General features: G+C 43.4%; 1 protein-coding gene across 1 annotated transcript in view; it reads left to right on the top strand.

Moving 5' to 3' along the window:
• The window catches only part of ZFAND3 (zinc finger AN1-type containing 3), a 331,407-nt gene that overhangs the window by 291,623 nt on the left and 12,452 nt on the right, over positions 1-27,332 (top strand). The window contains exon 5 of the mRNA XM_060109200.1: positions 11,841-12,008. Within this exon, the coding sequence (XP_059965183.1) occupies positions 11,841-12,008 (168 nt within the window). The remainder of the gene's footprint in view (positions 1-11,840; positions 12,009-27,332) is intronic.

The following is a 27,332-nucleotide window of genomic DNA, read 5'->3' as shown; positions in this document are numbered from 1 at the left end:
AGAAACTAAACGAAAACAGTATTGCCTGCCTTAGACCCAGTTGTATGAAAATAAGTCTGGTTATATAGATAATTCATGGATACTCTCAAATTTCTCTTTCTTTGGGTAAATGAAAATAAAGCATGGCTGATCTTATTAATTTTCTGGAAATACTGGAAAAGGTAGTAGAACAGAAGTTCAAGACGTCTTAGCACCGAGAGTCTTGAAATCCTTGTGGTCATAGAGCATGTTCTGTGGTCACCGAACACGAAGGCATGTGGCCTTTGAGAAGTACGTATTTCTCTTGGGTTTCTTCATCTTGCTCTTTGTCTCACCTCAGTAGTGCTCTGCCGTATCCTGTATGCTACTGATGCTATAAATGTAATATTTAAAAAAATCAAGGCATTGTAATGTTGTTGAACTCTAAAATACCCAAACAGGTTATAAAAAGGAAAGATGATCTGTTGAGGGTAATTTGTCAGTTACAATGAGTAACTGAAACATCTATGGGGAAAGTAATATGGTTTAGTTGGGCAGGCAGGACAGGTCTTGCTAATGGAGAAGCTAAAACAAGGAAGTGGTGCCAGGCCAGTACCAGCTACAAAGGATGACTGCTGTATTGCTAGTCTGACACGTTCTGCTGACCAGCCACCCCTCTGTAGAATTTAGCTCCTGGTGATACGTTTTAAGTAAACAGTGCAGTAGGAATAGCACTTAACAAACAGGGATGGTGGCCACAGTTTTTCAGATGAACCCAGGAGTGGTTTATGGGGTAATCACCCTCATCTGTGCCTTTTTGTTTATTTTTTTGTTTTTGTTTTTGTTTTTGTGGTACGCGGGCTTCTCACTGTTGTGGCCTCTCCCGTTGCGGAGCACAGGCTCCGGACGCGCAGGCTCAGCGGCCATGGCTCACGGGCCCAGCCGCTCCGCGGCATGTGGGATCTTCCCAGACCGGGGCGCGAACCCATGTCCCCTGCATCGGCAGGAGGACTCTCAAACACTGTGCCACCAGGGAAGCTCTCTATCTGTGCCTTTTTAAAGAGACCTTTTCCTTTGCTACTGGGGGAAAAGTTATCATCCTACAAATAATAAAGAAACATTTGTGGACAGATTTTTAAAAATAACATGAGAGAAAAAAATAAAGCTGATTTCATATAAATAAAATACTGTGATTACAATCCAGAGATATTCAGAGAGTTAACAGGGATAGGAAGAAAATGGTATGAGGAGGAAGTCTTATAAATCATATTCTAAGAGCAGAGAACAAATTGGGTTATTCAACAGAGATGTAGTTTAGAGAAATTGCACCACCATGTTTGGATAAGGAGATCATAAGTGAGAGGGGTGCTGCTTTTCATCCCCACACTTGACCCAGTATCTGCCCTCACCCTCATCCCAGAGGCAGTGGGGTCTTTGGATACATACGAAGTAGCAGAAATTCATCTTCACAGTAAGATACCCTCATGGAAGAGCAGAAGTAGAGTCTTGAAGTGTAATAACAATTACAGACAGGATAGTGTGGTGGTTAAGAGCAAGGACTCCAGGCCGTGGTGCTTGGGTTCACAGTCCAACTCTTCTACTTACTAGTTGTGTGATTTTCAGCAATTCACTTACCCCGTAACTCAGTTCCTCATCTTAAAATGCGGGTAATAATAGTACCTACCTCATACATAGCCTTGTTATAAAAGCAAAATGAGTTAATATTTGTAAAAGCATTTAAAAAGTGCTGGTACAGGATGAGTGCTTTGTGTTAGTCGTTATTATTGTAATTATTACTGAAGCGTAACTTAAGGAATCTCCTGTGGCATATCTACCTATTGTGATAAGTGACCTTAAAAATAAGCTTGGACAAAAGATTACATACCATATGATTTCATCTGTAAGTCCATGTATGACCGTATAAATGACATTCCTGAAATGACAAAATTTTAGAAATTGAGGACAGATTAGTGTTTGCCAGGGTTTGCCAGGGAGCAAGGTGGGGGGAGGGGGAGAGGGAAGTAGGCATGGCTGTAAAAGGGCGACATGAGGGATCCTTGTGGTGATGGAAATGTTCTGTAGCTTAACTGTATCAACATTAACATCCTGGTTGTGATATTGTACTAGACTTTTGCAAGATGCTACCGTTGGGGAAAACTGAGTGAAGGGTACATGGGATTTCTCTGTATTATTTCTTATAGCTACCTTTGAACCTACAATTATCTCAGAGTAAATCATTTAATAATAAGAGGAAAATGGGCTTGAAAGATTCCTGATAGAGAAAAATTGGCAGTTAATGCCATGTATGGGTCTGATGAGACCAACAGACCAGTATTAAGATTAATAAACGTGATAGAAGGAGAACTAACCTGGCCATTGACATTTTAGTGAGGTGTTCATGAACACCCCGCCCCCCCCCCGCAAATTGAACCAGTTGGCATCAAAGAGAGGAGAAAGAGATAAAGCAGCTTTATTTCCCTGAAAACCCATTAATCAGGTGTTCTCCATGTACCTTTGCTCCCCAGACTGTGAAAGGCTCTACTAATTGATAGGATTTTTGGTAAAGAGATGAGGTAGAAGGTAGATGAGCAACAATTTTCATACAAATGGTATCTTGTAAAGCAGGGCTAACAGAAAACAATGCGAGGATGACAGATGTGAGCTAAAAATCACCTGTTTATATGTGTACAGTATAGTTCTTAAGTTCAAGAGGTACCTTTTTTTTTTTTTTTTTTTTTTGGTATGCGGGCCTCTCACTGTTGTGGCCTCTCCCGTTGCGGAGCACAGGCTCAGCGGCCATGGCTCACGGGCCCAGCCGCTTCGCGGCATGTGGGATCTTCCCAGACCGGGGAACGAATCCGTGTCCCCTGCATCAGCAGGCGGACTGTCAACAACTGCACCACCAGGGAAGCCCAAGAGGTACCTTTTTAAAAAAGAAATACATTTATTTATTTTATTTTGGGCTGCATTGGGTCTTCATTGCTGCGTGTGGGCTTTCTCTAGTTGCAGTGAGCGGGGACTACTCTGCGTTGCGGTGCGCAGGCTTCGCATTGCTGTGGCTTCTCCTGTTGTGGAACACAGGCTCTAGGTGCGTGGGCTTCAGTAGTTGTGGCTCACGGGCTCTAGAGTGCAGGCTCAGTAGTTGTGGCACACGGGCTTAGTTGCTCCGTGGCGTGTGGGATCTTCCCGGACCAGGGCTCGAACCTGTGTCCCCTGCATTGGCAAGTGGATTCTTAACCACTGTGCCACCAGGGAAGCCCCAAGAGGTACCTTTTCGACCTTTCCCTCTTCTGCTTCTTAATCACCCCCTTAATAGAATTTATCACTTCCACATTTTATGTTCATAGTCTCTTCATACATTAATATGCTGTAGGTTTATTTGTTTATATCTTTCCTGGAATGTGGCCTCCTTGAGAGGAGAGATCATTGCCATATGTAGTTCTGATTTGCTAGTTTAAAGCCCAGTGCCTGGCACACAGTAGGTACTTGATAAATAATTAATAAAATATTGACTGTTGTCTGGGCCCTGAACAGAGTGGTCATTAATCTGGAGGCATACATAAATTAGATCAAATAAACTGAGAATCTTATTTTACTTAATGAGATTGTGATTATTATTGCAAGTGAACTTTCCTGGGCTTTTGCTTTATGTTTTTTATTCTGATGAAAATTTTCCTTAGGTTTAGAGAGTTGAGTGATCAGCAATGAAAGAGATATCTTATAGGAACAATTAGCATCAGTGTAGAGTCCATCAGGAGGGGAAGGGCAATCAGAAAAAGGCCAGGAAGCTATTGGAAAGGAGATATTTAGAGAAGTGACTTGTGGCCTTCTGGGACCAACTTCAGTCACAGGCAGTGCCATCAGACTTTAAGAAATCATGGGCTAAAACACTGACAGCTAGCTCCTCTCCTAACGTTCACCTAAGTATCCTTTCCTTGCCAAGGCACAGATGAACTATATCCTTATGTCCTGTATGGCAGGTGTGCAGTGGAGGAAGTTAGAGGAAGAACATTCCTTCCCCCACTGCCGAGGTGGAATGGGAACTGGGCTGATTACACAGTGCTTGCCCTTCTTCACCAGCCCTCCAACCATGTGGGTTTGTCAGGGGCTTGCTGGAAGTTTAATTGCTGGTCTTGAATATGAAACAGGAGGTGTACAGTTTAAAAATCTCCTTCCTTACAAGTAAAGGATGCCATTAAAAATAGAGAGATAAATAGAAAAGAGAGGGAGAAAGAATCAGTCAATCCCGGATGGTGGTATATTCCACAGGAAAACTAACCAGGACTATCCAGAAGTCCATGTCATTTGAATGAATGAACGAATATACGATTTGAGTGTATGCTGTTTAGATTAAAAAGAGATTTAGATGTAAGATCCAAATGTAACACATGCAGCTTGATTGGACATGCCTTTGAAACTATGAAGGTAAACATTGGAAACAATGGAGATAATTTGGATATGGACTGAATGTTATATGACACTGGAGTATTATTCTTAATTTTCTTAGGTATGATATTTTAGTCATCTAAGGAAATGCCCTTATTGTTAAATGTGTATATATGAAGTATTTTGATGTTTGCAACTTATTTTCAGGTGGTTTGGTGTTGGGGTGGGAGAGATAAAGCAGTGTGACAGATAGTTCGTTAACACTTGTTGAATCTGACTGGCGTGTACACAGGTATTAATTGTACTATTCTTTGAACTTTTCTATATTTTTGAAATTTTTCAAAATAAAAAGTTGGGTGAAGACTGAATACTTTCCTTTTGGGGTTGAGAACAAGGCCAAAATGTCCTCTCTCAACTCTCCTATTCAGTATCATACTAGAAAGCCTAGCTAATACAATAGGCAAGAAAAAGAAATAAAAGGCAGACAGATTAGAAAGAAAGAAAAATTGAGAGAAACCCCTTCCTTTAGAATTGTTGGACTCTGATGCCATGATTTCATTTAAGATGATTTTATTTAATGGAGAGCTGTTCTCCCCACAGCCCATTAGCTTCTCTTACTTGATCCTTTGATGAATTCATAATTGCTTTTTTTTTGGTGTCAGTGTGTACCACCAAAATCAGCTTTCAGCTTCTTGTCCAGCGGGAATCAGAGGGAAAGATGGGCTATGAGGAAGTGAGAAATCTGATCCTAGTCTTTAAAACATGTCTTTGGGACGTATGGGTGCTCATTTCATGAAGGGTACAAATTATGGCTCATGACTTATGCATTTTCTGCTACTCTGTAAGCTGTCTTCCAATCAAAAAATGTCCCTACAGAAGCAGCTTTGCATTGCTGTCGTGAAGATCAAAGTCAGACAGTTAGATGATAAAATTACCCTCAAGATTTCTGATGCTTTATGTCTTTTGAGCATACTGAGAAGGACAGAGACCCAAAAATTCAGGTGTGCTCCCAAGATAATTGGTTCTACAGATTGGCCACCCCAGGTCTCCTGATCTTGTGTTCTCAGCAAGGAGGAAGAGTCAGAGGTCTGCTGTCTTGAGGTTGTGATGGAGGAGACCACCCTCAAGAAAAGGAGCAAGCCAGAGGAAATAACCTGGAGGGATGGGGGTGGAGATGGGAGGAGAAGAGAGGGATTCGGGCTTCACAACAGTACTGCCTGGCAGTTTGAGAACACCTGACCTTTAAAATGGTTATGATCTAAGACATGGCATCCTAGGAGTATTTCAAACTAGATTCATCTTTGTATTACATATCAAAAGAAAATGAAGGCATTTTCCACAAAATTTTAATAATCAGCTTCTTCCAAAGAGTTGAACTTCTTTCTCTGTGTAACAGCTTTTTAACAGGTGTGATATTCCAAAATAGTTTTAGGACCATTAGGAAAATAAGAAAGAAGGGGGAAATTCCAGCCAAATAAAGTGGAAACAAAATTTTAATGGATAATGAGGGAGTTTTCTCTCCTGAAGTCTTTTATGGCATACAGAGTAAGAAGCCAGAGAGGATGAATCTAATCCCTGCACACACTGAAAGGAAGCCTGAGGAGAAAGAGAGAGAGAAAGTACCTATAAAACAGATTTTCTTTTTTAAGTGTCTTTTATCAGTTTTTCCAGTGAGAGTGTGGTGTTTTTCATGGACAGAGGTTTTAGCAGCTTAAGCTTCTTTTATTTTTTATTTTTGGCTACATTGGGTCTTCGTTGCTGTGTGCGGGCTTTTTCTAGTTGTGGCGAGCGGGGGATTCTCTTTGTTGTGGTGCACGGGCTTCTCATTGCGGTGGCTTCTCTTGCTGCGGAGCACAGGCTGTAGGCACACAGGCTTCCGTAATTGTGTCATGTGGGCTCAGTAGTTGTGGCTTGCAGGCTCAGTAGTTGTGGCGCACGGGCTTAGTTGCTCTGCGGCATGTGGGATCTTCCTGGACCAGGGATCGAACCCGTGTCCCCTGTGTTGGCAGGTGGATTCTTAACCACTGCACCACCAGGGAAGCCCTTAAGATTCTTTTAAATGGTCGAAGGAGAGATGGCAGTGATGTGTGAGGGTTCATTAATTATTGCTCTTACTGATGTTTGCACAGACGGTTGGGATCATGAATGTCAGTCTGTCAGGAGACTGTGATAGGTTCTAAAAAAACTGATTGAGTACCTCAGAAGCTGTCATAAAGCCTAAGATTAAACAGATTCATCTTTCTTTCTTAGAAGTGAGGGAAGGTATGGGTGAAGTGAATAGAAGAAGCTTCCTTCTCTTTGTTGCCACTTTGCTATTTCCACTCTCCTGTTCAAAACCATGAGTGTTGGCTTGTGCAGAGGGTCAGGAGCCTGCCTGAGGTGTCAGAGGGACATGGTCATGGTTAGCAGTCTCAGTTGTGTGCGGGCTGCCAGCTGCACAGCGATGGGAGATTCAGAGAGATTGGGATTCAACTCTGACAGGGCTGACACAATTTATTTGGAAATTTTCAGGAGAGAACATGAGTTATAAAGACAAGAACAGTGACAGTAAGGAACAAATGTGAATTTCTGTCAGAGATAAAACAGAATTTTAAAAGAAGTAGGTCTGTTGTCGTCTCCAGTCAAGTTTTCCAGTTAAACTGTGTTCCTAAATTGAAAGTCTTACCACTACTTTTCTGCTATTGGCTAGGAAAGTACAATTAGAAGACATTCTCTCTTCAGAGGATTATATATTTTAAAAATCACTGTACTTATTTCTCTGTCACAAATAACGCAATGGTTACTTTAAATCTAGGAAACTGAGAGATAAAATACTTTTTCTTAAGATTTTCCTTTCTCATTTAATCACATTATGATTCTTGATCAGACTTTCCTTTGACTAGAAGGTCTGATGTGGTATCCTCCTCAGGCTATTAAACGTAGGCAGAGGAAGAGGGGGTCTGGTTGAATATCAAGAACTGTGAGCCTGGCATAGGCATGTGGGCAGCTCTTGTGTGGGTGCATACAGACTAGATTGTGTTCTCCAGAAAAAGCATACTGGGAAAAGGTGCTTTGTCGGCCCTTTATGAAGGACCTTAATTAGAAGTCACTCCTAACTCCTGGGGTGGGAACAGTTTCTAGCTTGCCGCTACACTCCTGCTGCTAATGAGCATGCTTCTTGCAAGGATGCGTTTCTTCTGACAGTTAAAGCTGCATATGAGAGTTATTTCTGCTCACCTTTCTCTCTGCATTAAACCCTTACTAACCAAGTTCAGATTATGCAAGTAGACTGGTAGGTGTTTTCCATCATTGTTGAGGAGTTGAAAATGCTTCAGGGTAACAAGAACTATTTACTATTTGTGAGCAAAACGTAAATAATCAAACTTTAATTTATTCAAATACGGACAGTAGATGAGGGTTCCTTTAGTGTTGACCATAATTGGATCTTTTCTTTCTGGTGGTCCTTTTAAAATTGCCATTAAATTAGTAATTGAACAGTTGAATTATCTAGTTCATTATTATGTAATTAAAATCCCTGTCCTGGACATCTGTTTCTCTTATTTAGGCAGCTCCCCACATGGCACAGGTTTCATTAAGTAATTAGCAGAGGAGATGTAAATTTCTTATGCAGACATGATGATGATCCTGTAGACAGCTATTTATTTCATCAGCTTATAATTAAAATACTAAGTTGACTTGTGAGGAAATGCCAAGGAATGGTTTGCTTTGCCAAGAAGTTATAGATAACACATAACTGGATGGCAGCATGTGGAAGGTGGTAAACAGTTTAGGGAGTTTTTTCCCCTCCCTCCTTGTGGTAGAGAGCATTAGAGGGCACAAGGATTCCTTTCCACTTAATAGACCATTGACTGGGTGAAGGATAAGTGGGCGTACTCCAGAATGCTAAAGTTACGAATCTCTTAAAGTTTAGGAGCAGTTCCTTGATTCTGAAAAATAACACATTCTGGTAAACATTTCACCTGTCTTGGTTCAGCCTCATTGAGGACTGCTTCTCATGGCTCAGGCTTTCTATACATGGATGCCTCATGTCTTGGACTTGCACAGATGCTGAGACATTGACTCTCAGAGGACTGAGTAGGGCTGAGTGGTGTTCCTTTAGGATGGCCAGTGCAGTGCCGCCAGAAGCTGTCGGCAGCATCACAGACCTCCCTAAGGACCCACTGTTTCAGGAACATCCCATGCCTCCTGCCTTCCAGAACAAATAATGCAGTTGTCGTTATATATAGTGTGGAATGGATAAAGGAAAATTTCGGGATGAGACCAAGCAGACCTATTCCTTAGTTTTGTTATTGAGTGCTCGTTGGTCAGACAAGGTGGAGAATTAGAAGAAAAGAGATCAGGCCTGGACAGGCCTCCTAATTTTGGGGCGTTCCATCAGCTGGGTTGTTTGGTGATGACCAGTGATGATCATATCAATATGAATTCTGTTTCTCAATCTTAGGAATCATATGTTAAAAAATATTGTCTTCACATATCACTCTCTTGCTTGTCTGAAAATAGTTAGCCATGGATAACATTGACATACTGAAAGTAAATTGTCTTCTTGTAGCAGAGGCTTGCTTTAGAAACGGAAATAGGTGCTATGTAGGTTGACAGCACATTTGACAGTTTGGAGCAGATGCACTTGGGAAACAGCTTCGAATATGAACATTGCATTTCCAGACACAAGCTCAGTTCTATGAGGTCCCAGTGCAAATAAAAGAGGGTCCGAGTGGTCCTCTTCTATATGTGAGGTATGCTGGCCTCGTGTCAAGAACTTCTGGATTTTAACAATTTAATAATGCAAAGGCTTCAGCCACCTTCTTGTGTGAACCCTAATCTCTCTCCTCTCCCCAACTCACCCCCAGGGTTGGGGGATAATTTCTTATGTGGATGCTCCAGATTTAGGACCTTGCCTCAGAACAAACACCATTTTTTTGTTTCGGTTTTTACTCTAGAATTTTCTCTTCTCGTTATCCAATGGGAAAAAAAAAAGTCGAAATAGGGTTATTAATACAAATAGTGCCCTTTCTGGTTTGTAAAAAAGGACCCCCCCCCCACCCGGAGAACAGTGTGGCCCATACCAGGTGAATTCCTTTTGTCTCGCTGCCTTGTAATGATTTACATTTAGATTGTTGCTTGTTGCTCTTATAGGGGAAGGGGAGGGGCCTGGTGTGTCTGGCTGCCTCAGTCATCACACTGACTAGGTTTGGACAGCTTTGCCCAGCAGAGCTGGGAAATAGGCTGAACTTGCTTTCAATTGTTTTCATCAAAGGCCTTGTTTAGTTGGTTTGTATTGGGGGAAAATGTCATGTAGGCTGCAAGAACTAAATGAAATGAAAAATGAAGCTTACAATTGCTAAGAATGGTGCATACCTTCTGAAAGTCAGTGCAAGGTACGGTGGGCCGGAGGGCTGTGAGCAAACTGTTACCACTGTCACCGTCAGGGCCAGTGAGTGCTTGGGCGAAATGCAGCATCTTCTCCACACAGAGGGAGGCTGGGAAGGGGATACAGACAGCATTCCTTGAAATACAGCCAGACTTCCCTGGTGGTCCAGTGGTTAAGACTCCGTCCTTCCACTGCAAGGGGCGTGGTTCCCTTAGATCCCTGGTCGGGGAACTAAGATCCTCCATACTTCACAGCGTGGCCAAAAAAAAAAAAAAAAGAAAGAAAGAAAGAAAAACTGCCAACAGTCTACCGCTTCTCACTAGAGACACAGTAAATAGAAAATCAGGACTGCCTTAGGAGATTTATTCATGTAAGAAATACTGAGTTGTAGGCATAGAGGGCACATTAGTGAACAAAGCTGGTGAAACTTCCTGCCCTCCAGGAGTTTACATTCTCCTGGAGGCTAATGTCAAAAGATAAGTGCTGTGGAGGAATAAAAGGCAGGAAAAGGGAGGAAGGGAAGTGCTGCTGAAGGGGGCAAGAGTGGTCTAGATAGGGTTTTCAGGGAAGAAGACCTCATTGAAAATGTAGCTTAAAAGACTTAAAAGAGGGAATTCCCTGTAGATCTGGTGAAGAGTGTTCCAGACAAAGGGACCAGAAGGTGCAAAGGCCTCGAGGTAGGAGACAGTCAGGAGGCTAGTGTGGGTGGAGCAGAGGGAGAGAGTAGCAGGGGATGAGGGGATAGAGATGGGAGGAGGGCACATAAGAAAGGCAGGGCCTTTCTGAGGGTCATAGGAAGTATCTGAACTTTTCCTCCAAGAAGGGGAGCTATTAGAGGATTTTGAGCAGGATTGTGAAGTGATTCTAACTTGATTTTTAACAGGGTCGCTTGGCTGCTGTGTGGAGAATAGACTGTAGGACAAGGGGAAGAAGGGCAGGGAGACCAGTAAGAAGCTACTGTATTAGGAGACTCTCTTCCAGAGGTGGTTTAGCACAAATCACTTTGGAACCTTTGCGAGAGGTGCATCGTCAGTATGTAGTGGCAGTAATTCCAAGAGTACAGAGCCCCCCATGTGCTGGCTCTTTTTTTTTTTTTGAAAGCAAGAGTTATTTACAGTCTGCCTGTGACATGAACTTTATCGCATTTTACTTTTTTAAGGTTATACAAAACACTTGTTGCATACTGCGTCTCCCTTCACCTGCTAATTTGGCACCAGCCCTAGGGTTGCGGTGCCAAGTGCTGTCTCTGTACCACCCCACTCTGGAGGCCATGGGACAGCTTATTTGTGAACAAGCAAGGATGCGTCTTCACTCTGAATAAAGTTGGAATCGTTTTCAGTATTAGAACCTGATTCTTGTGCGTTTAGTTGTGCATAGGAATAGAAATGTCTTTTTTTTTTTTTTTGCGGTACGCGGGCCTCTCACTGTTGTGGCCTCTCCCGTTGCGGAGCACAGGCTCCAAACGCGCAGGCTCAGCGGCCATGGCTCACGGGCCCAGCCGCTCCACGGCATGTGGGATCCTCCCGGACTGGGGCATGAACCCGTGTCCCCTGCATCAGCAGGTGGACTCCCAACCGCTACGCCACCAGGGAAGCCCCTAGAAATGTCTTTTTACTAGAAAAGATCATGGATCACCCATGAAACACTGACTTCAGGTATATAATTGTGCTAAGCATGGTGACATACAGCAATAGTAGACACAGTCCCTTCTCTGGCAAATTACAGCCTACTTAAGGACAAAGATCCAAGAAGAGATAACCAATACAAGCAGTAAACAGGTAGGACCCAAAGAAAGGGCACAAAGAGAGGATCTCATTTCCAGCTCGAATGATCTCCTCGTAGAGATGGCTGTTTTTTAAAGACAGCACAGAACGGACGTTTGTTGAGCCACCCACCCTCCTCTCCTAGCTTGGGCCTGGCTTGTTAGAAGTCAGCTCTAAAGGTGCATGCTTGTCACAGTTTTTGACATAAACCAGGCCAGTTAGAAGAACTGGCTCTTGCTCATACTGATCCAGTTCCTGGAAAAGGGCAGTAGCCTGGTCAGAAGAAAGCCTTGGCTGTACATTAATCAGCTGTGCTTGCCAGGCCAAGCACTAACCCTGACCCCCAAATGTGTTGTTTTGCTCAGATTCACAGTCTGAGAATGAGGCTTCGCCAGTGAAACGGCCACGACTACTGGAGAATACTGAACGATCCGAGGAAACCAGCCGATCTAAACAGAAAAGCCGACGTCGGTGCTTCCAGTGCCAAACCAAACTGGAGCTGGTGCAGCAGGAACTGGGATCGTGCCGCTGCGGTAAGCGTCCCCCCCAGTGGAGGACACAGCACAGTGGAGGCTGTGTCCTTGGCGCCCCGAGAGGCTGAGCGCCTTCATTCTTCTCCCGAGTACCTCCCTGCGAGCTATAGATTTGGAGCTTGGGAAATCAGAGTAGAGGATTCTTTTTTTTTTTTGGCGGTATGTGGGCCTCTCACTGTTGTGGCCTCTCCCGTTGCGGAGCACAGGCTCCGGACACGCAGGCTCAACGGCCATGGCTCATGGGCCAAGCCGCTCCGCGGCATGTGGGATCCTCCCAGACCGGGGCACGAACCCGTGTCCCCTGCATCGGCAGGCGGACTCTCAACCACTGCGCCACCAGGGAAGCCCCAGAGTAGAGGATTCTTATTTCTAAACAGCCTTTATTTCCTCTCACACATACAGAAAAGGCAAAAACCTCCCCAACGACTCTTACACATATTTCATTAGAGTTGCATTGTCACTGCTTACTGCTCTCAGCTTCTCCCCACTGCATATTACTCTGGGTCCTTCTCATTGATGACTTATTTAGAAGTTAACCAAACCAGTGAAATTCTGAGATATGTACCATAAAATTCAGATATTAAATTAATTTTGAATGAGCTTCTTACTATATATAATAAATGGAAGATTTCTCCCCCATATCCCTTTTAAATTACAGTTTGATTAGAAAATTATTTTCTTTGAACCATAATTCATTGTCAGTTAACCCCTTGAAATAGCTTTAAAGTAACCTTTTCCTTCTGTATTATCCAGTGTAATACCAACTCTTGGAATTTTTGGTGGGATGTACTTTTTAAAAACTTTATACCTACCCACAGTGGAAAAAAACTTAGAACAATCCTTCCTCTCCCCTTGACCACATACATCGTGTCACATGGAAGCGAAATTGTGTAGCTGCATTATTTAGGCTGACTTACAGTTTTCCTGTCCCTGTTTTTATTTCTTGACTTTAGAGCATAGTATTGTGAAATTGTTCTTTGGGACAGAGCTGTCATCAGGCACTCTGGCTCTAGCCTCTGAGAATCCTGTATCCTTTGTCCTTAGGAGTGAGCTTTTAGAAGCTTCCTTTTACCTCTGGGATGGCCATAGATATCCTGTGAGTACTGATGCTGGTAGTCAGGACTAGGTGGTTCTCCCAGCAGTTAGAAAGTTACAGTTGCTCAAAGCTCTTCACCTTCTGAAGAGATAGCCGTTGCTGCTCCTGTCCCTCAGTTATCTGCCCTGTTGGAAATGAGAAGGACAGGAGGGAGTTCCAGCCTCTCATGGAAACTGAGTTGGAACTCCTTTCCTGTCATGAGTAGAAATCTGTTTGTTACACAGTCTGGTGTGTGGTACTCGGCAGTATCAGAAACATATTTATATTCAACTGCAGAAATGGTGACTAGCATGTGGAGTCCAGGTATCACTGGACAAGTTTTTATTCTTTAGCCTGGCATTTATTTATCCTATTAAATGCTTGTGTGAAAGTGTAAGGAGAGAGATAGGATAAGACGCGGGTGCAGAGGCTGTCAGCAGAATTTTCAAACCTCACTTTTGTTCCTGCAATGTGATGTGGTCCAGGTGAGCCCAGAACCTGTTCTTAGGTTGTGTCTTGATCAACCCTGCCAGGTAATGTGGTAGTGAAGGTAGTGGCATTTGGAGAGACAAGACCCCTGTAAAGACAATGAGCTGATCAATTTGCCTACTGAATAGAAAATGAAACAAATAAATCCATTTTTATGCAACTGTTTTCCATCTTGAGAAGTTAAACTGCTGAAGGTACACTAGGATGCAGGGTATCATCCCAGCCTCACCACGTGCTTTTTCTGATTGGCACCCAGAAAGATTTCACAGGAAAAGGGTGTTACTATGGTATTGTTGATTTAAAGGTTATCTAGTCACAGCGAGGCAGAGGAGAATTCATCTTCAAAATTCACCTCCTTATTGAAAGCCCATGGAGTGTCTTGGCAATGAACAATTCCTATCACCACCTTCTTAATGAGGTAGTGAAGGAATACTGTGGTTACCCAAGGAAACTTTGGGGTCTCACGGCTAACCAGCTTTGCCCATAGTGGTTTGTCTGATCTTTGGTGGTCTGCAAATTATTGCTTTGGTCTTCACGTGGACCCCTGGGGGCTTCAGCAGTTCAGTCTGTTACCAGTGTTATGCAGCTTCCCTGACCATTTGCCTGTTGCTTTTGTAACACAGGCCTTTGGTGATTCCTAAATTAGAATCGTGGGATTTTCCTGTACCTTACATTCTTGTTTCCTTCTTGAAAGTAACTGAATCCTGCGTATTCCACAGGATTTGCCCTAGTGGATCAAGCAGTTGGTGCATCAAGTGTACTGTCTCGCCTCTGGCAGTGGCTAATAACCTCCTCTCCTTGTCAGGCAAGCAGTGAAAATTCACAATTTAGTGCTGAGAGATCCAGAGGTGTGGTAACCGAGTCTCCCAGTTTACCCTTCAGCTTTGATGCAAACCACCTAATTTCCTAAGGTCTTAAGCACCAAGCTGAAAATATGTAGAAGTACATGTTGCATGACTTCATGTGCTCCTAAAGTAAGCCAACTTGACTGACTCTGGTAAATGCAGATTACTCTGCTGTGCTCTTCACCTCTCAGGCAGGAGGCTGGGTTTCTAAGTAAGTGCCTACTGGGTTTGCCATAGACGTGCATTCTCTTTAAATGATCTAACATGTGGTCCCTTGGCTTATGCCCAATTCTGAGGGTCTTATAGAGAGATTTGATTTTTCTGCTCTAGAAGAGAGCCCTGAGCTTTCTGCTGGAGAAGAGAGCCCTGAGCTTTCTGCAGTCCCTCCAGATGTAGCCTTCCTAGAGAGAGCTGGGAGTTCAGTTGGGCCCACTGAGAGCATTACACTTATGTGCCCAGAAAAATGACTGAGTCAGCTGCCACATTTTAAAAGGTGAAGGACAGTAATGGGAACACACACCTCTGGGACTGTCCCTGACAAATAGCTCTTGTGTTCCTCTTGCCTGTCTGCTTGGATCTCTAGGAAAAGGTGAGTTGTACAGTTATTTCCTTGAGGCTGCATGGAGTGCTAGGGAGATGTTTAACTGCCCTGAAAGGTTTTGGAAGACGGGAAACACAGTAATTTACTACTGAAAGTGAAGATTCAGGAAGGTGGTTTGAACTCAAACAGAGCACTTTTCCACTGCAGAAAATCTTTTTTTTATATGTATTCACAATCTTTTTTTCCATTCCCCTTCCACTCTGTACAGGTTATTAACTGCTGACAAGAAATTCACATCTCATAAATAATGCTTAAGAGCTGTTGCTATATAAATTGAATGTGTTATGAATTGTGATGGGCCTTTTTGTAGCATTCGATGCCTAGAGCAGGAAGAACAGAGGATGTCATTTTCATTAATTTCTAATGAGGTGCCAATTAAAGACAGGGAAGACGCTCCAAAGGGAAGAGTGGCCAAGCTCCCCTGAATCCTCCGCCTGGGGCTGTCATCCAAACACTGCCAGCAAGCCTTCTCTAAAAATTCCATTAAATCACAGTCTCATCGAGAGCACACAGACACATTCAGCTCCCCTTTGATCTTCAAAAGAGCAATTTGTAAGGCGAGTTCTGAGCCTTCTCACATAGGGAACAGCTAGAGGTGATAGGAATTGTTAATTGCCAAGACACTCCATGGGCTTTCAATAAGGAGGTGAATTTTGAAGATGAATTCTCCTCTGCCTCGCTGTGACTAGATAACCTTTAAATCAACAATACCATAGTAACACCCTTTTCCTGTGAAATCTTTCTGGGTGCCAATCAGAAAAAGCATGTGGTGAGGCTGGGATGATACCCTGCATCCTAGTGTATCTTCAGCAGTTTAACTTCTCAAGATGGAAAACAGTTGCATAAAAATGGATTTATTTGTTTCATTTTCTATTCAGTAGGCAAATTGATCAGCTCGTTGTCTTTACAGGGGTCTTGTCTCTCCAAATGCCACCTGGAGGGTGTTCTTCTGAAATCTGGCCATCCTCATCCAGTCTGGGCCACAGCACAGCCACGTGGATACTGTGTTTTCTAATCAGATCTTGCATGATGCATACCGCATGGCTTTTTAATCGCTATGCATTGCTTCCCAGAACCACAGAATTAATTTTTAAATACCAGTCTAAGAGCTTGCATAAGTTATGGCATGTTTTCAGTTGACAGTGACTTAAACTGTAAGCTGATAGGCTCCCTTTTGGGACAACAGTGCTTTGACTAACCTCTTGAGTAATCTGACTTCGTTTACTGCTTTCAAAATAAATGTTATATTCCCTTTAGAAACTCAGAGTGATGCTTTAGCTGGGACCTTTAGTTTGTCGACTTAAAGTGCCTCCGTTGTCATTTCTGCCTTTTCATTCACTGTCAAGCTAAATTCAGCTAGCATTTATTGAGATGTGATTTTGCATAAAGCATTTGGCTAGGTTTTGTGAGGAATATAGGAGGTAGAATACAGAATGTAGGAGCTCATAGTTTAGGTCAGTGATTTCAGACTTAAGTGGGCATCAGAATTGCACAGAGGGCTGTTAAAACACAGTCTGCTGGGCCCACCCCCAGAGCTTCTGACTCAGTGGGCCTGTGCCTGTTTAACAGGTTCCCAGGTAATAACTGATGCTGCTGGTCTGAGGACCATGCTTTGAGAACCACTGCTTTAGGCGCTTCTCAATGTCTGGGCCTCACAATTAACAATTAAATCAGAAAAGGTTTCTGGGTATTGTTTTTTTAACATTTTGGAAATTAAAAGTTTGTCCTGGACCATTTGAAAGTAAGTTGCAAACATTGTGACCGTTTATCCCTATAAACTTCAATGAATGTTTCTTGAGAATAGTTATTTTATATAACCGCAGCACAGTTATCAGCTTCAGTAAATTGATATTGATAAATACTTTTATTAGATCTCTTGTCCATATTCTAGCTTTGCTAGTTGATCCAATAATATACTTCATAAAAGCATTTCCCCCCTTCTAGTACAGAATCCAGTCCATGATCAAGTGTTGAATTTAGTTGTCATGTCTCTTTTAGACTCTTAAGCTGGAACATTTTCATTGCCTTTCTTTGTTTTTAATGATACTGACATTTTGAAGGCTACATTTCTCCACCCTCCTCTGCTTACCCTTCCCAACCCCCCACATTTTTAAATAGAGCACTCCTTGTTTGGAGGTTGTCTGATGTTTCTTCATGATTAGGTTCAGGTTATGTATTCCCAGCCAGAATGCTACATGGGTGATGTTGTGTCCCCCTCAGGGTTCTTCATTGGGAGGCACGGGTTTATCTGCATCTCATTATTGATGTTAATTTTGCTACATTCACCCAGTCTAGGTGTTGTCTGATGTCTCTAAAAATAGTATTTTTGCCCTTGCAACTAGTAAGCAATCTGTGGGAAACACTTTGACTATATAAATGTCCTGATCATCATCAAAAAGTTCTCCTAGATTTAGCATCCATTGATGATTCTTGCCTGAACCAATCTTTACTATGATGGTTGCAAAATGATGCTTTGCTAACTCCAGTCCTTCTCCTGCATTTACCATTTGCACGGAGCATTCTCCTCCCCCATTTATTTATCTCTTATTGGTTTGGACTCATTGGGCTCTTATATTTTTCAGTGGTTTATAATTCATTACTGTACTTAATTATTTTGTTGCTCAAATTGTCTCAGATTTGGCTGGTGGAAGTTCCTCCAAGCTGAATTCTGTTTTTTTGTGACATACCTCCTGTTTTGTTTTTGTTTTTTTTAATTATTAATTAATTTATTTATTTTGGCTGCGTTGGGTCTTCGTTGTTGTGCGCGAGCCCTCTCCAGTTGCAGGGAGCGGGGGCCACTCCACATTGCAGTGCGTGGGCTTCTCACTGCAATGGCTTCTCTTGTTGCGGAACACAGGCCCTAGGCACGTGGGCCTCAGCAGTTGTGGCACATGGGCCTAGCTGCTCCACGGCATGAGGGATCTTCCTGGGCCAGGGATCGAACCCGTGTCCTCTGCATTGGCAGGTGGATTCTTAACCACTGTGCCACCAGGGAAGTCCCTGCCTCCCGTTTTTTAAAAAGCATTTTCTTACTCTCTGGTCTAACATGATGTGTTCTGGATGCATCTTGTACTTGCTTAGTCCTGGAATCAGCCACTTTTCCAAGGATCCCCAAGCTGATTTAAATAGGCATTCAGAGTAGGAATTTGCTGGTCCTGAGTGGAAGGCAGCCACATGCATGAAATAAGTGGCATCCAGGGCAGCCTACCATAAGAGTTTTAATCAAGGTACAAGCCATATGTTATAGGAATATGGGGAGGGAGAGATTAATTCCAGCTGGAAGAATCTGGACAGGCTTCCACAATAGGGGCATTAAAGGAAGGGTGGGACTTATAAGTACAGAAAGAGGGGGTGCTTGGACCAAGCTGGTGTTCTGCAGGTGACCTCTGTGCAGCCCGATGGAGCCTTGGGGTTGAGTGAGGAGAGACTGCTAGAAAAGGAGGGAAGGGATTCCAGATTCCAAGCTGCAGGGTTTGGACGTTGGTTTGCAGTGAAAAGCTATCAGTGGTTTGAATGTGGTCAACACGATCTAATTTGACTTTGTTTTTTTTAATTAAGCACACAGGAAAGCCCAGGAGGCTGTTGAATCTTCTTAGAGGAGTGATCTAGGGAGGATGTGAACTGGTTCACAAAGTGGAAAAGACTGTCACGCGTCACAGCTGTCCCCGTCCACTACAGGGGACTGACTGAGTGGTGAACGGATAGTGATATTCTGAGGTCGAGTGTGGGGTGAGGAGCTGTGGTGAAGGATGTAGGTGACGTGAAACTACCAGGCTGGTCCATTCCACCAGCATCAGAAACCACCACAGATAAGCCCATATCTAGGCCTTTATTTTAACTCTCTTCCAAGTGTGATTTAAACCTGTCAGGGACATTTGGCATTTTGTCCTATGTCTCAGAGAAAGCGAGGCTATATTTTCTTATAAAAGGCCTTATTCTGTGTACAGAGTTCTAGCCTGGATCTGTCAGAAAACCCTACTATCCATGGAAACACCTGAGATCCTTTATCATGAACAAATTGGTTTCGCCAGTTAGGTGTTATAATTACTGCCGTTGAGTATCAAGTCCATGCTCTGCAATGTGTTATATAGAGAGTGTGGTGACCAAGATCCCAGCCCTTTAGGAGCTCCTGTTGTTTTATGCTGAGTCTGGCAGTGAAAGGCTTAAGTTTTTCCAGCACTTCTGAGACAACAGCTGGGTGTTATGTTACCTTTCGGCTCAAGAGAAGGAGGTGCCTGCCCACCCTCCCAAAAGCAAAAACAAAAACAAAAACAACAGCAGCAACAGAAAACCTTTGATGGGACTTACTGTATATATGAGAGCTAAGAGTAATTGAAAATCTTGAGGCAAATTGAGAAAATTTTCTCCCTTTGCTACTCTCTTCCTTTCACTCTCACTGTTCTTTCACCTAAACAAGAGTATGCTTATTTGTAGTCCCCATTTAATCTTTAATGTGTAAGAGTTCTGGTCTAAACCCAAACAAATTAGTCCCTCTGCTGCTCCTCTAAATTGCAAGTTGAGGTGTGAGAGCAAAACAAATCAAACCTTTACTGAACACTAGCTCCACATATTTGGCCCATTAGTTTACCACGTCCCAGAGATCCAAGCTACCATATGTCCTTTAACAAGGCTGTAGAGAGATAATGGAAACATGAAGAGCTCCCCTCCCCAGCAAAGGAGCATCAAAGACCAAGCTTTTAAAATACAAAACGTACAGAGCACATTTACTGAAGCCTGTGTCACTTCCCCACTCATACCCTACCTACAGGCAAACCAGCAGACCCTTGTCCCATGAAGTGAATATTTTCCATCTGGATAGCAAATTTGCAACTATTTCTATAGTCCAGTCTTAGCAATAACAACACAATAATAATTTAATCAAAACTATTTGGATAGATTACCCTGTTTTAGGATATTTCTTTATGGAGAGAAAAAAATGGCTTATTGTAAAAGGAAATGAATTTTTTAAATTCGAAGAGTAAATAATTTCAGTTAGTTCTTTGCCTAGCAAGGTGTGTATATATGTGTGTGTTTTTTGGATTTTTTTTTTTTTTTTGCATTACACGGGCCCCTCACTGTTGTGGCCTCTCCCGTTGCGGAGCACAGGCTCCGGATGTGCAGGCTCAGAGGCCATGGCTCACGGGCCCAGCCGCTCCGCGGCATGTGGGATCTTCCCGGACCGGGGCACGAACCCGTGTCCCCTGCATCGGCAGGCGGACTCTCAACCACCGCGCTACCAGGGAAGCCCCTGGATTTTTTGATATATAATTTACATACCATAAAATTCACCTGTTTTATAGTTCAGTGAGTTTTAGTAACTTTAAGTTGTACAGCCCTCACCAAATTCAAATTTTAGAATACTTCCATTACCCCAAAAAGTTCCCACGTGCCTCATTTTCAGTCAGTCACTACACTCTCCTACCCTAGCCCCAGGCAACCACTGATCTGCCTCTGTTGGTATAATTTTGCCTTTTCTAGAATTTTAGCATCAGTGGATTCAAACAGTATATATATACAGTCTTGTGTGTCCACATAGTATGGTGTTTTTGAGATTCATTCATGTTGTTACATATCAGTAGTTCATTCCTCTTTAATGTTGAATATTATTTCATTGTATGGATAATACCACATTTGTTTATCCATTTACCATTTGACATACGTTTGGGTTGTTGCCAGTTTGGGGATATTATGAGTAGAGCTGCTATAAATATTCATGCAGAAGTCTTTGTATGGACATATGTTTTACTTTCTTGGGTAAATACATAGAGGTAGAATTGCCAGGTTGAATGGTCATTTTCTAAGAAAACCCCATCAGCAGTGTATTAGGGTTCCAGTTTCTCCATAATTGGCCAACATTTAATATTGTCATTCTTTTTTTTTTTTTTTTTTTCTTTTTGCGGTATGCGGGCCTCTCACTGTTGTGGCCTCTCCCGTTGCGGAGCACAGGCTCCGGATGCGCAGGCCCAGCGGCCATGGCTCACGGGCCCAGCCGCTCCGCGGCATATGGGATCCTCCCAGACCGGGGCACGAACCCGTATCCCCTGCATCGGCAGGCGGACTCTCAACCACTGCGCCACCAGGGAGGCCCCATTCTTTTTAACTTTAGCTATTCTAGTGGTTGTGTGGTGCCATCTCACTGTCGTATGTTAATTTTCATTTCTCTAATGACCAGTGATGTTAAGCATCTTTTTCATATGCCTTTTGGACACTCATATATCTTCTTTTCTGAAGAGTCTGTTTATACTTCAGATGTCGCCCATTTTAAAAAGATTTACAGAATTGCCATTTTAACAATATTCCAACCTATGAATATGATATGTCTCTCCTCTTATTTAAGTCTTCTTTAATTTCATAGAAGTGTTTTATATTTTTCAGTTTCCATTCTTTGTTAAATTTATTCATAAGTATTTTAGTTTTTTGATGCTATTGTAAATAGAATTTTAAAATTTTATTTTCAGATTGTTCTTTGCTGCCACTTTGAAGTTCAGCCGGTTTTTGTATATGATCTTTTATCTTACTAAAGATAAAAAGTAAATTTATCTTACTAAAGATAAATTTAGCAACCTTACTAAATTCACTAGATTCCCTTAGGGTTTTCTGTATCCATGATCATGCCATCTGCAAATAAGGGCAGTTTTACCCCTTTCCAATCTGTATGCCTGTTACTTCTGTTTCTTGTGTTATTGCACTGGCTGGGACCTCTGGCATAATGTTGAATAGAAGTGTTGAGAATGAACTTCCTTGCCTTTTCCTTGATCTTACATAGAAAGCATTCAGTTTTTTACCATTTATGTATGATTTAGCTGTAGATTTTGCATAGCTGTTCCCCATCCTGACAAAGTTTAATAGTTGTTACCTGTGGAATACATTGTAGGAAAACATAGGAAATGTTCAAATACATTCTCCCAAAACAGCTGATACAGCTCATGGTGAGCTACCATGTGACCTAAAAAAGGTGAACAAAGGCCTGTTTTTTTTGTTTGTTTGTTTTGTTTTGTTTGCGGTGTGAGGGCTTCTCACTGTTGTGGCCTCTCCCATTGCGGAGCACAGGCTCTGGACAAGCAGGCTCAGTGGCCATGGCTCACAGGCCTAGCTGCTCTGTGGCATGTGGGATCCTCTCGGACTGGGGCACGAACCCATGTCCCCTGCATCGGCAGGCGGACTCTCAACCACTGCACCACCAGGGAAGCCCCAAAAGGTGTGTTTTAAAGACTTCTCCTGTCCCATGCTTACGGTTGAAACACATGCCCTTTGTTCAGAGTCATAACGTGTCTGTCCAGCCATAGTGGGGAAAGCCTGTGACCTGAGGGCACTCTTCTTTTTTCAAAACCAAAATCATAACAGATTTATAACCCAAGATGCTGTTCTGGGTTATTCTCACTTGAGATAATGAAAGCAAACCACACTGAGAAATGCTTTGTTTGAATTAAAGGCTTTTACTACAATACAAAAATCACAAAAAAATTGTGGGTAGATAGGTAATAGAATCACGTACCATGAAGATGAGAGGGAGGCTTAGCCATCATTTAGTCCAACGCCGCCCCCCCCATATTTCTGTTTGTTTGTTGTAAACGAGGAAACTAAGGCCAGAAAAGTTGCCATTAGCCTCATATCACACCTGTGTGCTAAATGTTGGTGTTTCACACAGGCTTTGGTCTGAAACTCAAGGACTCTGAAGAGTTTCGGACCAACATGACTGCTCACAGCAGTGCCCACTCTCCCTCCCTCCAGCATAGCTTTCAGCCCCCACTGACTACAGCTTCTTGCCACATATTCTTGGCCATCCCTGGGGGACTTCTGTTCTTATGTCCTCTGAAGTACCCAGAAGGTTTCTTAGTCTTTCCTCCAGATTAATACACCTGACTCTCTTAACCTCCTCTTAGTTCAGCCTCCATAACCTTGTTCAGGACTTGGGACTCTTATATGGACCCTTCACAGCAAAATGTCACCAAATTAGACCAGTTATGGTAAAAATAGTATTTAGTCAAAATAACAGGATTAAAATATTAGTTCTTTCAAAATTGATATCAAATTGTTCACAAAGTGTTGCTAAAGAAATGTCCTTTCTTGTGCCTTTTATGTGTGTAGTTAAAACTAATTTGTGTTGAGTACCTTGTATGCAGATATCTGCTAGTAAACACTCTCTGTCTTCATACTAGATTCTTATGTGACTCCCTCTTGAGTAGAACTTCTTAAAAAGTGCGGGCCTCAGACCAGCACTTTAGAGTCCCTGAGTAGGTGGGGATGCATCTTTGGAAAGCAAAAATGCAGTTGCTCAGGCAATTCTAATATACCCCAAAGTTTGATATACTGCCTATACACTTAATAGCTCATTTCTTCATAGGAAATGTAAAAGTAATTTAAGACAAAATAGAGTTACTAGAAATTTCCAATGAGGTCATGCACGTCAGAGGTTTTATGTCAGATCTAGGCAACTCCATTCTCTTTCACTCAGAGACTTACATCTTCTGAGTGTTTAACACATGCCTTCCTCCACTGGTCTCCTCTCTCCTGCTAGATTCTAAAGTACTCAGAGAGCAGGACCATGTGTTGTTCTATAGCTTCCCACTGCCCCTGTTAGAGTTATGTGGCCTGTAGTAGGTACCCCATCTGTTATTATTTCTTGTAATAACATACAAGAAAAAATTAGAAGTCAAAGAAATGTGGTGTTCTGGTGAGCCTGCTGGTTTTCTTTAGGGGAACGTCCTTTTGTGGTAGTGTTTGAAGGCAGGCCTAAGCAGGTGAATGGGAGAATGTCTGGCCCAGTCTCCATGGAAATTATTCTTTTTAAAAAATATATATATTTATTTATTTATTTTTGGCTGTGTTGGGTCTTCGTTTCTGCACGCGGGCTTTCTCTAGTTGCGGTGGGTGGGGGCCACTCTTCATCGCGGTGGGCAGGCTTCTCATTGTCGTGGCCTCTCCTGTTGCGGAGCACAGGCTTTAGACATGCAGGCTCAGTAGTTGTGGTGCACGGGCTTAGTTGCTCCGCGGCATGTGGGATCTTCCCAGACCAGGGCTCGAACCCACGTCCCCTGCATTGGCAGGCAGACTCCCAACCACTGCGCCACCAGGGAAGCCCTCCATGGAAATTCTTGATGCCAGCGTACATGTACAACCTGAGGGTTTCCCAATAGAATAATTGACTTAAGGAATAAGGTTTAGAGAGAAAACCTTAGCATTATTTATTTTTACATACTTTTATCCGCCTTGAATTTTTATTGGTAGAGGGGGAAAAATCAGGTGAGACAGGTATGCTATAAGAGCAGCATTGCTTGCTTGGTCTGATTAAAAGTATTTGATATGCTTTTGGTTTAATTAAATATTCAACTTTGGGGATGGGTGTATTTGCCTAAATAAAACCTGTGATTCATCTTGCACATGAATAAGATGGGCTCTTTGGGGGTCACAGAGACTACAGGTCACAGACCTACTGTGTATAACCACACCAGTCTCTCAGTCCTGCCTAACAAACCTATCACTCTCTGACACAGAGTCCAAGCACCTAAGGGACTTAGAAGTTATCCATCTGGTGCCAGTCCAACTCCCTGAGCTAATGCTGCAGAAACTACATCAGCAGTGCCCTGCCCTGGCAGGTAATCCAGCCACCGTGTACATCTCCAGCCTGGAGGGAGTGAGGCCTGTGTTGTTGCAGGCAGCTTAGACTGACTGGGTGCTTCCTCCACTGAACTAAAACCAGTCTCCGTATATGACATGTCCTCATTCCTCCTCAGTCTGCCCTCTGGAGAGACCTGTCACAAACCATCTTCCTCTCCTGCAAGGCTTCTCTTCAGATACTTGAACACAGTGGCTTTGGCTTTCCAGCACCCCAGTTCCTCCAGTAGCAAGTTCATTCACAGGGACTGAAGAATAGTGTGGGGATATCAAGGGCAGGGTGGGGTACAGGAATGCCAGACTGGGCTCAGCGCTTGTCTCCATAGTTTTCCTCATCAGAGGCTGTCACAAAATATGGGAGTCTTTTTAATAAAACCTTTCACCTGCTCATATCCTTGTGGGACTGCTCAAAAGTCTTCTGTGGAGTCCATGGTTGGCCTCTGTTGCTGTAGTTCTGAAACATACTGAAATTGACTGCATGTCTGTCCTTCCTCCCAGACCATAAGTACCGGAGGACAGGGACCATATTGTGTTCTTCAGTAGCTCTCTGCCCCTGCTATATAGTACCTGGTGTGCAGTGTTGCCTGAATGAGTGAATGGGTGAACCCTGTACCACTGCAGTTGTGATCCTCTGGGTGAAGGAAGAACAGCTTTAGGGCTTCCCTGGTGGTGCAGTGGTTAAGAATCCACCTGCCACTGCAGGGGACAAGGGTTTGAGCCCTGGTCCAGGAAGATCCTACATTCCTCAGAGCAGCTAAGCCCATGTGCCACAACTACTGAGCCTGCACTCTAGAGCCCGTGAGCCACAACTACTGAGCCCATGTGCTGCAACTACTGAAGCCCATGTGCCTAAAGCCCGTGCTTCACAACAACAGAAGCCACTCCAAAGAGAAGCCTGCGCACTGCAACGAAGGGTAGCCCCGCTCACCGCAAGTAGAGAAAGCCTGTGCGCAGCAACGAAGACCCAACACAGCCAAAAATAAATAAATAAAATAAATAAATTCATTAAAAAACAAAACAAAACAATAATCTTTGAAGAACAGCTTTATTGAGCACCAGCTATGTGCTGGATGCCTGCAACTGTGTTATATCATTTGACCCTTACAAAAGCATGGTTGGACAGATGGTACTCCCTTTTTACAGAGGTGAAAACTCAAGCTTTGAAGTTAAGTAACTCAGAAATATTAGGGAGCATTTGAACCCAGGTCCGTTGAGCTGCCAGAATCTCACCACTTTTTCATGTTCCCACATTGGCCCATGGGGTGCCCTAAACAGTGAGGGTATGACTGCAGCATGAGTTGTCTCTTGTTTTCAGCTGTATAGTTCTGAGTCGTTCCTTGAGCACTTCCCCGTCTCAAGGAAACATTCATTGGTAACAATTTATGCGACCTACTGTCTGGGAACCACTGTTCCATGTGCCACTTGTTGCTCCATCTAGATGCGATGCTTCTGGAGGACAGGGTCCATGGCATTGCCCCTTTTTTGTCCCCCACTGTGCCTGGATAATGAGAGATACAGTGGCACTTAATTCTCATTGACGTGTTTGTTCCATTTTCTCCTGAGTGCTAATTCATGTCCTCATTTTCCTTGAAAACTTGCCTCCTCCAGGATACCTTATGCAGTTGACCTCAGTGCCCCCGATTTATTACACATAGCTGGATTGTATTGATTTTATTTGCAGTTGATTTCTTGCTTTGCTTCTTGTGTCCTTTAGCATTTTCCTCTATGTGCGTCTCCAGCTGTCTTAAAAGCCGGGAACTAGTGACTTTTTTTTTTCCCTTCTCCTCCACCCAGCCCCTAGAATAGAGCTCTGTAAACAGTGCACAGATGACCAATAAATACTCTTGACTCCTTGAGTCTGATAGCTTCTTTCCCTTCCTGGACTGACAGCCCAACACTGGAGCTTGAATCCTTTATTTATTAGGTGAGATTTCTATAGCACCTTTCCTCTGAAGAGATCAATATCAGTGAAGTTTGTTTTTGCTTCTGGAAAGTGCTTTTAGCTAAGCAGACTGAGGTTCTGACAAGCTCACATGATAGTCCTTACTCCTCAGCCTTTGGCCCCTGAAGATGCAGGCTCCAGGAAAAGCCTTGCCGCTTCAAGTTTTGCTGCTTTGTTGTCGGAAATGAGCCTGAATAAGACTGTGGCAAATAGCACAGCTCTGCAGTGTTGGTTGACTTTGTAGCCAGCGTTACCAAAAGAGAACGTGCATTTGGGGGGCGGGGTGCTGCTGTCTTTTGGAAGGCAGATATGGAGAAGGCCGCCCACTAGCCAGAGCCCCAGGCACAGTGGTGGAGGGTTGTTGGCTCTCACACAGTGCCTGGTGTTGCTAGAACTGTTCAGCCTCTGAGACTCCAAGTCACCCTGCCAGGGGGCTGGGTCCCTGGGACGGACCCACGAAGGGCATGAGACCCAGAGACTGAAAAGAAACAAGTGCTGGTGAGGCAGGGAGGAAGTGCTGAGAGCTGGTGCTCTCCTAGCTGGTGGGAGAGGAGCCGTCACACTGCAGATGTGGGCGGTCAAGACTGACTGTGAGATGTTGGAGCGGAGTTCAGAGGCCACAGACTGAAAAGGGTAATAAGTGAGTCCGCCCTGTGATTTATTGGAGAAGTGCCTAAAGTAATTGGGTCAGCTGGCTTGTCTAGGAAATTTCTCACCTTTCCATGTCTCCTTATTTGTTAAGACATTATTCCCACCC

The sequence above is a fragment of the Mesoplodon densirostris genome, chromosome 10 (assembly GCF_025265405.1).
Source record: "Mesoplodon densirostris isolate mMesDen1 chromosome 10, mMesDen1 primary haplotype, whole genome shotgun sequence".
Classification (NCBI taxonomy): domain Eukaryota; kingdom Metazoa; phylum Chordata; class Mammalia; order Artiodactyla; family Ziphiidae; genus Mesoplodon; species Mesoplodon densirostris.
Note: the sequence above shows the minus strand (reverse complement) of the source record. Positions and strands in the feature narration are given on the sequence as shown.